A 15076-nucleotide genomic window follows, 5' to 3' on the forward strand; every position below is an offset into this window, starting at 1 on the left:
ATAGTTGAAATTTATAGAAAAACAAAAGACAAAGACAGGTGTATGAACAACAAGCAAGTGTATTAGTATGACGCTTGGGAAAATGAAAAAGTCTTTTACGCTTCAAGTCTATCCTCTTCAACAGAAAGGAATAAGAGAAAATAAACAGAGAATGAAAAAACACTTGTAGATTTCAGTGGTCCAGCATATATATATATATAATATATATATATATATATATGTGTGTGTGTGTGTGTAATGTATATATTTACATGTGTATAAGGTAAAGTATAAATAATGTCATCAAATATTTTTCCTCTATTGGAGTAAGTTTGACATACAGCTGTTTCCAGTAGTCATTATAGATTTGTTACTGATAGGTTTTTCTATTGGTATTTTGATCAGTGAGAAAAGTTGAATGACCTAAAAAATTAATGCTACTTTTGTTAGAGCCATTTCTTGTATATATCTTTGTGGAAAAACCAGTTTGACTGGAACACTACTACAGATTTACAATATAGAATAGTGATGAACTATAACCCCAGACCCTGCCATAGAATGTTTGGAGTTCTTTACTAATCTAAATAATATTGTTAGCTTGGTGTGCTAACAGAAAGCTTATGAGGTACTTTGCCTGGACTGATATATATTTAAAAGAAAGTAAGAAAATGGAGATATAACATTGAACAAAAATTTATTATCTGCAAAAACCCAAACATGCTCCCTTACAGCTGTTTCAATTCGGCCTAATTGAAACTGCTGTAAGGGAGCATGTTTGATTTTTGAAGGTAATATTTTTTTATTAAATGTTATATCTCCATTTTTCTTACTTTTTTTTTGAATGATTATAAACCATGATTTATATATAAACCTATGGTTTTATAAATATTATTATTCACAAAAAAATATTAGGTATTAAACCAGTAATTCATTAGATGATACTATCCCTTAATGTTTATTTTCTCTTATTCCTTAATGAGACTAATTTAACCACTAATTGAATACCCTCCTATTCAAGTCCCAAAACTACCATATCTGAGCCCTTATTAACCTATTTACATTCATATTTAATATTTTTTATAGAGTTGCATGACTTAACATTAACATGGGCTTGCAATGTTTTAGGCAGCAATGGGTTGTAGGGCACAATCCACCTATTGTCAATTTCCATCCCTTAAGCATTAACTTTGATCTTGGTAGAGTTTATGGTGATCAAATTAAAAAGGAATGGGTTATTTCCCTTGACTGTAAAAGGAAAATATATTGGTTATATATGTGGACTGCTTCTAGGGGCCCTAGCCATCCAATTATAGATTTTTATTAAACATCAATAAACCTAGTAACAAACTGGATGTTACTTTCACGTGTTTGTAAAGTTTCATGGCAACTTGACACAAACAGACAACTTGCATTTATGTATATATATATATAGATTTATAAAACCATATTAAAGGCAAAAAGCAAGTCTTACAACAGGCCAAACCGCACGCTGAAAGAAGACGCCAAATGGTGCAAAACTAACTTAAGTATCACGAAAACACGCACTGAAAGCGAGGGTATAAATGAAAAGATTTCATGAATAGGTTCAGCAATGGATCAATTGATCTCCTGTGACTATTCTGCTCAAAACTTCTTTGCCCTCATTGTAGCGACTGAGTAAATGTTGGTAGACCTCAAGATGTTTACGCTTCTGCTCTGCAATAAGCTCTCTTGGCACCCATCTTGTACAGACTTTATGGAAGCTGAGCTCATTGTGGATGATCTGATTGGTAAAACCATGACTAATTTGCAGAGAACAATCTACCTCATCGACGATAACTTGCCAGTTCACCATTACCATCTCTTGAGCATGCTGAATTTTCTTGTCAGTGGTGGTGGATGATGGGCATCCTGCTCCCTCTACATGCATTACGCTTGTCCAGCTACTTTTCAACTTCTCAATCTGCTCATACACACTTTTACACAGTAGTGTACTGTCCCCATATTGTGCTAAAAGCCTATGATGAATTTCAGCACCTGACACACCTTCCAACCAGAGAAATCAGATCACTGCTCTTTGTTCTTCTTTGGTGCACATGGATAGTGGAGCAGCCATGCTTACACTGTAAAGCCAGAAAGAAAAATGGCGTAATCAGGCTCAGACTTCAATCATGTGACCACAATAGTACCAACTATAAGCATGCATGCACAGAAGATACGTTATGGCGAAAGTTCAGATAATTTTTGACTTCCCCTCGTATATATGTATATATATATATATATATATATATATATATATATATATAAACTTAAATAAATTACAAAGGAACAGGAAATTATGTCATGAACTTCAGCTTACAGCTGCTTCTGCTATAAGATGCAGTGCTTGTGCACCACCGTTTCCTTTTGTCATTTATCTACTTCCATATTACACTCTGTAATTAAGAAACACTTTATTCTGAAGTATATGTATATTGAATTTTTAACATTAGGCTATTTGTGTCGCTATGCCTAAGTGAAATATTACTATGTATGCATACATACATACATACATACATGTAGATAGATATTGATTTCAAATTTTGACACAAAGTCAGCAAGTTCAGAGAAGGGGAAAGTCAATTAGAATGACCCCAGTGCTCAACTGATACTTATTTTATTGACTCTGAAAGGTAAATGCTGCTAAGCACACACACATCTTTTGTCTTTTACTTGTTTTAGTCATTAAGGCATGCGGCCACCTCTTTCAAAGAATTTTTAGTCAAATGAATCGACCCCAGTACTTTTCTTTTTATCTTAAGCCTGGTAGTTATTCTATTGGTTTATTTTGCCAAATTGCTAAGTTACGGGACATAAACACACCAACACTGGTTGTCATACGGTGGTGGGAGACACACACTCACACACACATGGCAGACTGAAAGAAACCTGTTATCTACCAAATCCACTCACAAGGCTTTGGTTAGGCCAAGGCTATAGTAGAAGTCATTTGCCCAAGGTTCCACACAGTGGGACTGAACCCGGAGCCATGTGATTGAGAAGGAAGTTTCTTACAGAGCCATGCCTATGCCTATAGATAGATATTGATATAGATTTAAATTGTTTGCATTTGAAACGATTAGTAATTTCACTTTCTGAAAATTTAAAATGTTCTTGCTTTATAGTTTCAATCAAAATTAAAATTACAAATGCCAACAAAATATTCTCATACACTTCATAAGCAAACGAAATATTTGGCACTGTCATGGTATTAGCTGTCAGAAGTGAAAGTAGAAAAATCTGACAAGGAACGTTACTGCTGGTTTGAGTTGATTCTTTGGCTACTGACAGCTAATACCATGACTGGCCGGAGCGAGCTATCTGTCTGTCTGTCTGTCTCTCTCTCTATCTATCTATCTATCACTCGAAAGTTATTGGAACAAATTTGACACCTATATCCATGCGTTCGAAAACACACAGAGTATAAGGGTACTACTAAAGCAGAGTGGTCCCGAACGCGCAGTCGCGCTAGCTAGTCGTGAGTGGTCGATCCTATTATTTTCAAACTTCATTTGTTTTCTATTTTGATAAATTCTCTCTGTTGAAAATTATATTTTTATATTTTAAACAATTTGCAATTTCAGAAAATATATTTTTATATTAAATTTGCGTTTTCTAATTTGATAAATTCTACGGACACAAACAGAGGTGAACGAGTGATAGATAGATAGATATATATAGAGAGATAGTGAGATAGACAGACAGACAGATAGCTCCGGCTAGTCAGTTCTACTTTCAATTCTGACAGCTAATACAGTGCCAAATATTTTTATATATAAGCAAAAGTACTTCATTTGTAAATAATCAATTTCTGTTACAAGATACAAAAAAAAATTTTTTTTTTTCATTGGTAAATTGAAAAGAGATTCTGAATCTCTGATGTTCAAAACTTTGAAATCCAAAGACCATTTTTTAAAAAAGGCATGTTAAAAACGTTCTAGGGTTGGCGTTGAAAATCCTACTCGAAAGCGAATGCGCGCCCTTCCCTTTATCGACCTCAGAAGGATAAAAAGAAAAAGTTGACCTCAGCGGGATTTGAACTCAAACGTAAATATTAAAAAAAGGCATTTTGTCCGAAGCTCTGACGAATCTACCAAATGATTATAAATAATAAAAAAAAAACAAAAAAAAAACAGAAAGATAAAAAATTTGTTAGTATTTTGAGTTTAAAAATTAAAACTATATTCCTTTAATAAGAATGAACTTCTGAATGAATTTCAAATTTCTAAATCATGTATGGAAATGAATTCTCGTAGAATACCAAATCTCGCACACGTGATTGCAACTTAAACAGCGGTGTAACGCCATTATATCAATCTTCAGTCCTCCCGCTCCTTAACTTGCTAGGAGTTTACCATTATTATTATTAATACATATTAAGACTTTTAACCTTTCGCTCCATTTTGATAAAAATACAGGTAAGAAAATATAATTTGTAACCTTGTTATAGTGATTACGTTTTCATTTGTTGTTGTTTTAATTGAATAACTGTTGCGCGAAATGGTCATAAGTGTCTTTCACTTAAAAAATAGTCTCATTCTTTTCTTTCGTTTTACGTTTTTTAGAAGTCCTCTTGAAATTTCTATGAATACCTAACTCCATTTATTTATTTTACATTACACTATAACTTCATGTCCGATTAAAACATCTACCTGTGCTTATATATATATATATATTTACAACGCTTATCTGATTCAAGTATGGTTATTGTTATTGTAGCATCACTTTCGTCGCAAGACTTGCGTCTCTAATATAAATATATAACAATGTTTAAATGTCCTGTTTCTTTGGCTTGCACACTATTGAATTATGATAAATACAAAATCTGTTCATCAGGTAACAGATTGAAATTATAACAGACGAAATAACCTAAATAACATTAAACCTTTTTTGCTCTATTATTGAATAATAAAAGCAATAATTGATATCTATAACATCAGTATAATGATTTGTAAATAATATGCACGATTTCTAGTAAGTCTACTCACAAGTGTTAGGGATACAGTCATATCTAAATACTTAACTGGTTAAATGTCTCTGTTCGAGGGCCTATCGTTATTCATTTGCCACCTGAAAGAATGCGCACACCTACAAAAAACTGGATGATTAATTGACAATACATGTCTTCTGATGCTTGTTTAGTGATTCAACTTCTACACACCAATATAACTACACAATTTTTCAGATACAAGAAAGTCTGGACACAAAAAATAAACTTTCGTTATTCATTGAAAGAGATGTCTTATCGTTTTTCTTTCAATTACGTTGTTATTAATTGTCCAATGCCGTTTGATTTCCCGAAATCAAACCATTTTCAGATAATAGTCGAAAGGAATATAAAGTATATATATGGGGGAGAAAAAAATCACCCAAAAACTGCGTATTTAAAATATATGAAATGTATATTTTGTATAATTTTTGGTTAGTTTTTACAATTATACTTGTTTACTTTGAAAGTAGTCTAATAGTGATTTCTGGCAGTTTTCATGGTAAAATTCATTTAAAAGATTAGAATTCACAGGAAAAATATAAATTTTACTTTCCAAACGAGCCTGGTGCTCATAGTAAAAATTTATCCAATTTTTAAATTCATATTAAACTCTTCAAATGTTTTGTTGTTAAACAATAATATTACTTCCTTGGTGAACCGCATGGATATCTATCTATTCTACCAATATTTCTTTATAACTTTTCGAGTTTAAATTCCCTCGGTGGTGTAAATTTACTACAGTTATACATGCATTTGCTATACAAGTCGATTTTGAAACTTAAGACGAACTGCCCCACTGAGAAACAATAATGGTGTCTTGACTGACAAATATCAGTCCCAACTTCACTAATTATTAATGGGAAAAGAAAATAGTTTTCATCCACTTTACCCTGCTTTCTTCACCAACGAGTTATGATGGTTTTAAAGAACTGTCATAACTTTATTAAACATGGCAATTTGTGTGCTCCCCCTTGAATATTCATGGACCCTGAATATAAAAAAAAAACACTGCCTTAACTCTTGAACCGATATTCAATTCTTTCAGCAAAGTGCCCCCTACCCCCCAAGAAAAGGCTGGGGTACCCTCTGTTTGCACTTCTCGTACTTATGAATTTCTTTTTCTTTTTGTAACCGTTTTATCTCCACACATTTTTAAAGTAACGAAGATTTACTATAAAATGTTATGATAGCTTTGCTTGTCTGCTGTTTTATGATTCTATTTACTATAGGGCGCAAATGTGGTTGGGTGGTAAAAAGCTTGCTTCCCAACCACGTGGTTTCGGGTTCAATCTCTCTGTGGGGGCACCATGAACAAATGTTTTCCATTATAGTCTCGGTCCAACCAAAGCTTTGTGAATAGATTTGGTAGACAGAAACTGAAAGAAGCCCGCCGTTTGTGTGTGTATGTTTGCATTTGTCCCACCTCCAGCCGCTTGACAACTAGTACTGGCTTGTTTCCGTCCCCCGTAACTTAGCGGTACGGCAAAAGAGACCAGTAGAATACCTACAAGGCTTAAATACAAGTACTGGTGTTGATTTATTTATTTAAACCCTTTAAGGCGGTGCCCTAGCATGGTCGAAGATAAAATACTTAAAACAAAAGATAAAAAATTAACCAGGCACAGGTTCTGGGTTCAATCTTACTGTGGGGCACTTTGGGTAAGCGTCTTCTATAGCTTTGGGTTGACAAATGCCTTGAGTGGATTTGAAACCGAAAGAAGCCCGTTGTGTGCGTGTCTGTGTTTTTGTGTTTGTCTCCGCCACACCGCTTGACGACTGGTGTTGGTGTGTTTACGCCCCGTAGCTAAGCGGATCGGCAAAAGAAGCCTATAGAATAAGTACCAGGTTTTAAAAAAATAAGTATTTGGATCGGTTTGTTCGACTAAAATTCAAGGTGGTGCCCAAGCTTGGCCATAGTCTGATACCGTCAATTTTAATTTATCTTAAGGTTGATGCCCCAAGTTGTTTTTAATGAAATATATAAAAGGTCCGTACAATTCATTCACAGTGGAAATGTACAGACCAGTACAAAGAAAAAACAAAAAGACGATATGGTTTCGGTTTTCGGGAAATTCGCTGAATCAATGATTTATATACATGATTTATTTTTAGCGTGATACTGAGCTATAAGTTAAGTTGTTTTCGTATTCGAACATGATGGTCTTATAAAGATAGTTCGTCTTTTCCTCAATTTTAGATTTGATTGCTTAAAAAAAATATCTTTCCTCTCTGCTCACCTATATATATTGTTTTACTTTTTGAAGTTTTTCGCTTACAAATTAGCTGATGTATTGATCTGGCATTGACAAATGGAAGTGTTTGTTAAATTTTTGGAAGAGAACTTCTTAGCAACGATTGCTTCATATATTATGTTATTGGAAATAATATTTTAAAATGAAAATACGTTAAGTTTCACAGTTGCAACTTTGTTACAGTAGTGACTATACTCGAACTGCAATCACCTCAGTACTGTCATTTAGGTAACAACTACTTCCAAGAAGACTTTGATCAGTTAATTCTGCTTAAAATTAATAATTAGTTTTTTGCTATATTTGTCTTAAATCTTTTGATTTTAGGCAACCTCTTGTTTTAAATATTTATTTCAATCTATGGTGTAGAACTTTAGGTAATATTTGATACTGGATTTATTTGAATTCTATTTCCACCTTTAGCTGATATTTCTGTTAGGTCCGATATTAAAATTATTGAAACGAGATAAAGAACTGTTCAGTTAGATGAAAATAAAATATCACTTCAGAATATTTCAGTAAGGATGAATAAACTTTTTCTCTGCTTAATTACCATTTATCATTCAGGTTACTCTATAAGATGATAACATTTATTCACATTGTCTTGAATTAATGGTGCTTTATCTTGTAGCTTCATGATTTCGATGATGTTGTTTATTTTTAGAATGACATTGTAGGGTAGGTATAACGAGCTGGATCTGGTCAATTTGAACATGAAACAAGTAGAATATTTGGGCTGGATATTTCTGGTTTAAATTATAATCTTTCTTTAGCTGCATTACAATCTCTCTATATTATCCAACTTAGTTTTACAATACATCTGCTTTTTTGTGATTATTTTACCATTTCCATAATTTGGTTTATGAACTATTTTCTGTTGTTTCATTGTTAGAGTGAAATTCTGAGATAGAGGGCTATTGCCAGATTCGTATTCTGAAATATTCTTTTCTACTCTAGGCACAAGGCCTGAAATTTTTGGTGAGTGGAGTCAGTCGATTAGACCGACCCAGTACACAACTGGTACTTAATCTATCAACCCCGAAAGGATAAAAGGCAAAGTTGACCTCAGCAGAATTTGAACTTACAACGTAGCTACAGGCGAAATACTGCTAAGTGTTTTGCCCGGTGTGCTAATGATTCTGCCAGCTCACTGCCTTACATATTCTGAAATATTGATGAGAAATTTCTGATGGCAATCTAAAACTCTGAAGCAAATGACATGATCAAGAGCTTTTACTTCCTGAATTGATTCTTTTATCTTATTTTTTTGTTATCATTGTTAGTGTCTGCAATTCTGTCTTTGTAGGGTGTAATTTGAAGGAGACAGGATCCTCTGTTGGTTTTATATATCTGCTGCATCTCAGAGGCTAGGCCTTCTTTTCTTAACCAAACTCTATTTCAGTTCTGAACAGCTGTTTTTGTGTAGTGTGCATGTTTCCCCGTATCAGAGTACTGTTCATTTGTATAAAGCAAAACTGCTGTACAAACATAATGAAACAAAAACTAGATCTAAATTAAAAAGAAAAGTCATTCAACTGATTGGCAAATCTTCAATTAGCAAACACACAACCAGTAGCACACTGTGGTGAACTAACAAGTTCTGTATCACCAAATCCATGTTTCATCTTAATTCTATCATCTCGATACTGTAGGGACAATAACATACCTTATTTCCTTTTTCCCTTTCCACATACTCCATTTAGATAACTGTCTGCAAAAATTCAAACTGATCATTAACTTGTATTAACTTCCTCCTTGGATTAAAATTAAGCAAAAAAAAAACCAAAAAAAAACAAAATCATTAGAACATGAATTTTAGCAAGATGTGATTTTATATTCTTGTTGAACTGTCATGAAATGATCAGTTAAGTCATGTTATAAGACATTTAGTTAGATATTTAAAAATGAAACAAAGATATTTGGAGGAAACTAGTAAATAGCCTGTGTTACTAAGAAAGAAAAAGTTTATTAAAGAAGCTCCTTGTCTAAACTGTCAGAACCTGTTTCTCATTCTTTGGCAAACTTTGTTGAATTAATTTCTGTATGAAATCTTTGAATAATATTGATGTAAATATTTATCATAAATACTAATAAAATTTCATTATATTTCTTTACAGTTGAGATTATGTCTGGAATTGCTGTGGGCCGTTTAGCTGAAGAAAGAAAAGCTTGGAGAAAAGATCATCCTTTTGTAAGCTGTTTTATTTGTTGTTTGTGTCTCTACTGTATATTTTGAAATTTACTTATCTGAGTTCAAGATCTAGAAAGACTGCAAAGCAACCCATTTTATACAATTACAGATCTTTGGTAACTGTATGTTGTAAATTTTGTTTCTTAGTGAAGGGTGATTAAAATAGTTATTGGTTTTTAAAGTCAAACATAACTTTGTAAAATAAAAATCATCTTGGTAATTATTTTGAAAAACCAGTGAATGTGGCAGTCCTACAAGGATTTTAACGTGCGAATAATTAGTGTTTAACTGGTTAAATTAATTTATGGGTACAAAACTTTTTCTGCTGGTAAAACAGTAGAATCTGAGAAAACTAGTCATCTGCACTAGCAAAAAGCAATAACACTATTTCAAACAGTGGAATAAATTTTATTCCCTGAAGAGGAGTTTGTTTCAGAGAATTCTTTGTTAGAGAGAGAGAGAGAGAGTGTGTGTGTATTTTGATGGGTAAATAAGTTGGGGTTAATGAGAGATGTTTAGAAGGCAGAGATAACAAGTGGTGGTGGAGAGGAGCAATGGTCAGGTTGAAGAGAAAATAAAAAGAACTGGCAAATTTGAAACAACTTTGAAATGTGATGACAGACATTCAAACAACACTCATATACACACATTTATGGGTGTGCAAACATGGGTCTGATAGAATTTGTTGAGGCTGATTTTCTATGGCCAGATACCCTTCCTGTTGTTTGACCTTCACTTATTTCCAAGCAAGGAAGTTTATGCATTCAGGGATACCCTTTGCTTAGCAACAACAAATATAAGTACATTTATGTATATAGTTATAAAGAGGAGGTGGGACATTAATTGTACAATCGCACAACTGTCATCATCATTTAACATCCGTTTTCCATAAAGGCTTGGGTTGGAAGGAAATTCTTCTCTAAATTAAACCTCTCAGAAGCATATCTATAAATACAAGTAGAAGAAGAATGTGCACATTTATTAACACACCGTGGCTTATTTAAATTTAAGCCGTTTCTCTTTGGTGTAAAAGTGGCTCCTGCCATATTTCAGTAAGTAATTGATGCAATGTTAAGTGATTGAGATTTCACTTTCACCTATCTAGATGATATTTTAATAAACGGTGAATTACAGGAACAACACTTTGACTGCATTAAAAGAGTATTTGAGAAAATAAGCTAATACGAGTTCAAGTTAATGGAGGAAAAATGTGAGTTCTTATTGAATAAAATCAAATACTTAGGAGAAGTAATTGGCAAAAACGGTAGAAAACCAGATCCATCAAGGGCAACAGTGATAAAGAATATGCCCACACCAAAAAATGTAACTATGCTGCAGGCATTCTTGGGTTTGGTAAACTATTATCAAATCAGTGAGTGAGGCTCCAGTCAATGATCTGTTGAAAAAGAATACAAAATGGTGTTGGTTGGATAAGTGCCAGAAGGTTTAAAACTATTTTAACTTCGGACCTATCACTGACACATTTTGCTCCAAAGTTGGAAATTATACTGGCTACAAATGCAAGTGTGTATGGTATAGGGGCTGTACTTCTGCAGTAAAAAGAGTATATCCCATGAGTTAAGGTTATTGCAAGCTGAAAAGAATTATAGTCACACACACACGACAGACTTCTTTCAGTTTCTGTCTACCAAATCCACTCACAAGGCTTTGGTCGAGCTGAGGCTATAGCTGAATACACTTGTCCAAGGTGCCACACAGTGGGACTGAACCCAGAACCATGTGGTTGGGAAGCAACCAAATGTGTCTGCCTGACACATTTTGATAAAAATGAACAACACAATTTAAAACATGTTATTTCATCTTGAAGTCTTGTCTCTCCATGTATTGTGAAGGAATTTTATATACATTTGATTGGTATCAAAATTCTGCTGTTTTGTATGTTTGGTGCATGCTATGCGTTTCTATATTTTGATGTGTTGACTATTTTTCTTTATAAGGCATTAATGTTTATATTTTTATTAATATTCCCAGATGCCATGAAAAATTTTTTTTTGTTTTTATTGCATTTCATTTAATAATAGCATTGTTGATTGAGTTTCTGACTAGTTTACTGTATGGCATTTACACTGAGTGTGACAAGGGAGTGTTTGAAACTGTCAAAATAGAAGTACCACAAAGTAGTTTTGTTTGAAAGAACGAGTTCATCGGTTTTTATTGCTCTCCTATATACACACACACACACACACTTTCCGTGTATCAATTTACACTGAGAAGGATTTGGACAACTCTAGGCGTTGGTGGAAAACACCTACACCCACTGCAAAGTGAACTGCATCACATGACCATGCTTGTGCTTCTGAAATGTATATATCACAGTTTTTTTTTTTTTCTATTGTACTCTGATATATTTCCATACTACTCTGAGATTACATTTTTTACATTGGATACCAATTTAACACTAAACATTCAACATGAGTTAAGAGTAAAATGTAAGTTGATTAAAAACAAGAATGAATGGAATCTTGTGAGCTTTGAATGTATAACCTTTGAATTCCACTAACCAAACTATGCATATTTCTTTGCCTAATTATGTATGAGGAGGCTAATTATAATTAATTTTAACTTTCGACTGGTGATAAACATTGTAAGGTGGAAAAATAATTTAGCATAACACTTTTAAAAATTTATGCAGAAGTTGAATTGATAAATAACTTTACTTCAAATCCTTAGTCTTTGTTCTAATGCATTTAAATTCAAAATCTTGTGTCAGTAGATTATCAGTCTTTCAGCTGAAGATTTATCTATTAATGTCTTACACTGATGTATCTCAAATCAAGATACTATCAGTGACTCAGCTTCTTTAACTGAGGAAGTACAACTCGCTATTACAAGCAGTTAATTCGTCATATAATTGACAGGTGGGTTGATAGCTTTCAAGTCTGAGTTCAAATCCTTTTGTTTTGCAAATCATTTTTTCCAGTTAGTGAGAAGTGTCTCATAATATAGTCAATATTTTGATGTTATAGATCAACAAATTTGTTCATTTTTAAATCAGAATTTATGTTTGTTTTAAACTATTACAGGAAAACTAAATAGTGTTGTATATTTTGATAAATATTTGAATAGTTTTTTTTTATGTGAAACAGAATCCTCTTATTTCTAATTTTTTAAAAGTGATTTTGTTCTTTTTTTTTTTTGTGTTAGAAGTAATTATTATGCAGGATTAAACAAATTTTTTTAAAAATAGGAACAGTTTGAAGGAAATTGCTTAATAAATTATGTTTGCTGTTGTTTACATACAAAAATATGCTTCCCAAGCCATTCTTTTATTGCTCACTATTTTATGAAATCTTTCCTTATCTCAACCCTGTCATTGCCAAGCTTTACATACTGAACCTTTTATACCATATGTAATCACCTTTTCTTTGTCTTTCAAAACAAAAGATAAATTGGCAATGCTTCAACAATAATCCCAGCTCATGGGTTGGAATCAGTAAAAGCATTATACTCACCCAATTTACATAATTTACCTCATTAAAAAAGAAGAAAAATCAATATTATTTGACTAACTTCAAACAATTATTTTTCTGTTCATTTTTTAAAAATTAAATTTAATAGTCTTTTTCTTACTTATAAAACCCTATTTTAACTTATTTCAGGGTTTTGTTGCCAGACCTATTAAGAATCCAGATGGCTCTCTCAATCTTATGAATTGGGAATGTGCAATTCCTGGGAAAAAATCGGTAAGTATATTTTATCATTACAGGGTTGTTAGAGTGCTTGATCAGATGCCTTCTCAGGTATTTGTTCTGGTTCTATGCATTCTGTGTTCAAATTTCACTGAAATAAAGTACCAATCCAAGGTGGTGAATTAGCAGAATTTTAGAGCATTGGATTGAATGCCTTTTGTGTGTTTTGAGTTCAAAATCCCTCTTTGGATCCCTAGTATAGCAAAGTAATCTCTTTTATGAGGACAAATTTAAAACAAAAGATAAAATGAAAAGTGGGGCACTGAACTCAAAAGAATTTGTCTTTATTGAGTGGGTCAATCAAAAGGCATCAAGTGCTCAGTAAGTAACTACAATGATGAAAAGATGACATTTTGAATCAACTAAATGATAAAATGAAAAAAGTAATTTTTATTTTACCACATTCTGTTGGTTGGATGTGATTAAGGAAGATCTCCAGAGGTTTGACATCAAATTGGAGGATGCAGAGGGGCTGGCATAGGACCACCAGCAATGGGGGAGTGCTAGTGGACCTGATCAGCTCTAGGCATGATGATGCCTCTGGGATGACCCCAGCCCTATCGAGCAAGAGCACAGAGAAACAGATAGACAAACATTGTTTATGTATAAAATATCTTAAAAGTTTCTGCAAACTTTTTCAAAACTTACTGAATTCTTCTTGTGAAAACATTTCATTTATAAATGACAAGGCAGAAATAGTTGGGAACATCTAAGAGGGATTAAAACTTATCCAAAAGGTTTATGACTAATGAAACAAGTAATTTAGAAAATATATGTATTTCTTTATATTTAATGTTTCTGATGTATTAATTCATTTAGTATTAGAAATTTATTCATGCTTTTATTTTTTTTATGGTAATATTTAAAATATTTTTTTACATTTCTAGACTCCATGGGAAGCTGGTGTCTACAAATTAAGAATGCTTTTTAAAGATGACTATCCAAGTTCTCCTCCAAAGTGTGAGTAATTGCTTGGAATTTTTTAAAATGAAATATTAATATAACCATTTCTGTATCACACTTAATGCACATAAACTGTTGACAGGCCAAATACTGTGGTCAAAACAGGAGTATCCCTTTCAACATTGTACTTTCATTATGATACAGAGATGGCTATTTTAATTTAATGCTGCTTCAATTGCTTGCACTAGATTATGGTATATCGATATCTCTCAGCTTTACTGATTGACCCATTATCTTTCAGATTATTCTGTCAAATATAATGCCTATCTATATGCATAGTTTTGAATTATGCATTATGTCATAGCTTCAAGATTTCAATGATTTGATTGCAGCCATTCTGGAGCACCGCCTTTTGTTTATTTTTGTGGCATTGTTAGCTAAGTGAGATATTGGATCTGGCCAGTTTGAATATGAAAGAGGTAGAATATTTTGGCTGGATATGGCTGGTTTAAATGCTAAAGCGTTAAACAAGCTGGACAGTTTATTCAATTCTTAAGGATAAAGATTGTATACTTGAATTAATTTTTTCCTCACTGAAGATGTCAAGAATTTATTTAGTGATTAAATGTTTTTAGAAGTGTACAGTTCTTTGGAAAGTGGCCATTTGTTAGATTTTTTGGTATTCAAGAACCTGCTTCTGCGATATTTTCCCTCTTCAATGCTTTAACACATATGATGATTTTCAAATTCCGACCCAGGGTGCCATCTGTTGCTCCAATGTACTATGTGTGGCATTCAATGGCTGTGGTAAGTTCAGAATTCTTTTAACTGGCCATGTCCATCCCAAATATTCTTCTTGTTTTATGTTCAAATTGACCTGATCCAACCTCTCACACCTACCCTACAATATCATTCTAAGAATAAGCAATTACTTCATCAATATCTTGAAGCTGAAATAATTCATGATTAGTTAAAAAGAAAGAGAAAGAATGAATAAATACTAATCTAAGTGATGGAGGGTGATTTTTAAAAGGAT

General features: G+C 32.9%; 1 protein-coding gene across 2 annotated transcripts in view; it reads left to right on the forward strand.

Annotated features, from left to right (window-relative positions):
• The window catches only part of LOC106867401 (SUMO-conjugating enzyme UBC9-A), a 31082-nt gene that overhangs the window by 13420 nt on the left and 2586 nt on the right, over positions 1–15076 (forward strand). The window contains exons 1-4 of one of the 2 annotated variants that reach the window (XM_014912263.2): positions 4259–4415; positions 9354–9427; positions 13048–13131; positions 14025–14097. In XM_014912263.2, coding sequence (XP_014767749.1) covers positions 9362–9427; positions 13048–13131; positions 14025–14097 — 223 coding nt within the window. In that variant the 5' untranslated portion in view covers positions 4259–4415; positions 9354–9361. Of the gene's footprint in view, positions 1–4258; positions 4416–9353; positions 9428–13047; positions 13132–14024; positions 14098–15076 lie in introns of those variants that run through there. The other variant, XM_052977185.1, reaches the window with a different exon arrangement.

This window comes from Octopus bimaculoides, chromosome 2 (genome assembly GCF_001194135.2).
Source record: "Octopus bimaculoides isolate UCB-OBI-ISO-001 chromosome 2, ASM119413v2, whole genome shotgun sequence".
Classification (NCBI taxonomy): domain Eukaryota; kingdom Metazoa; phylum Mollusca; class Cephalopoda; order Octopoda; family Octopodidae; genus Octopus; species Octopus bimaculoides.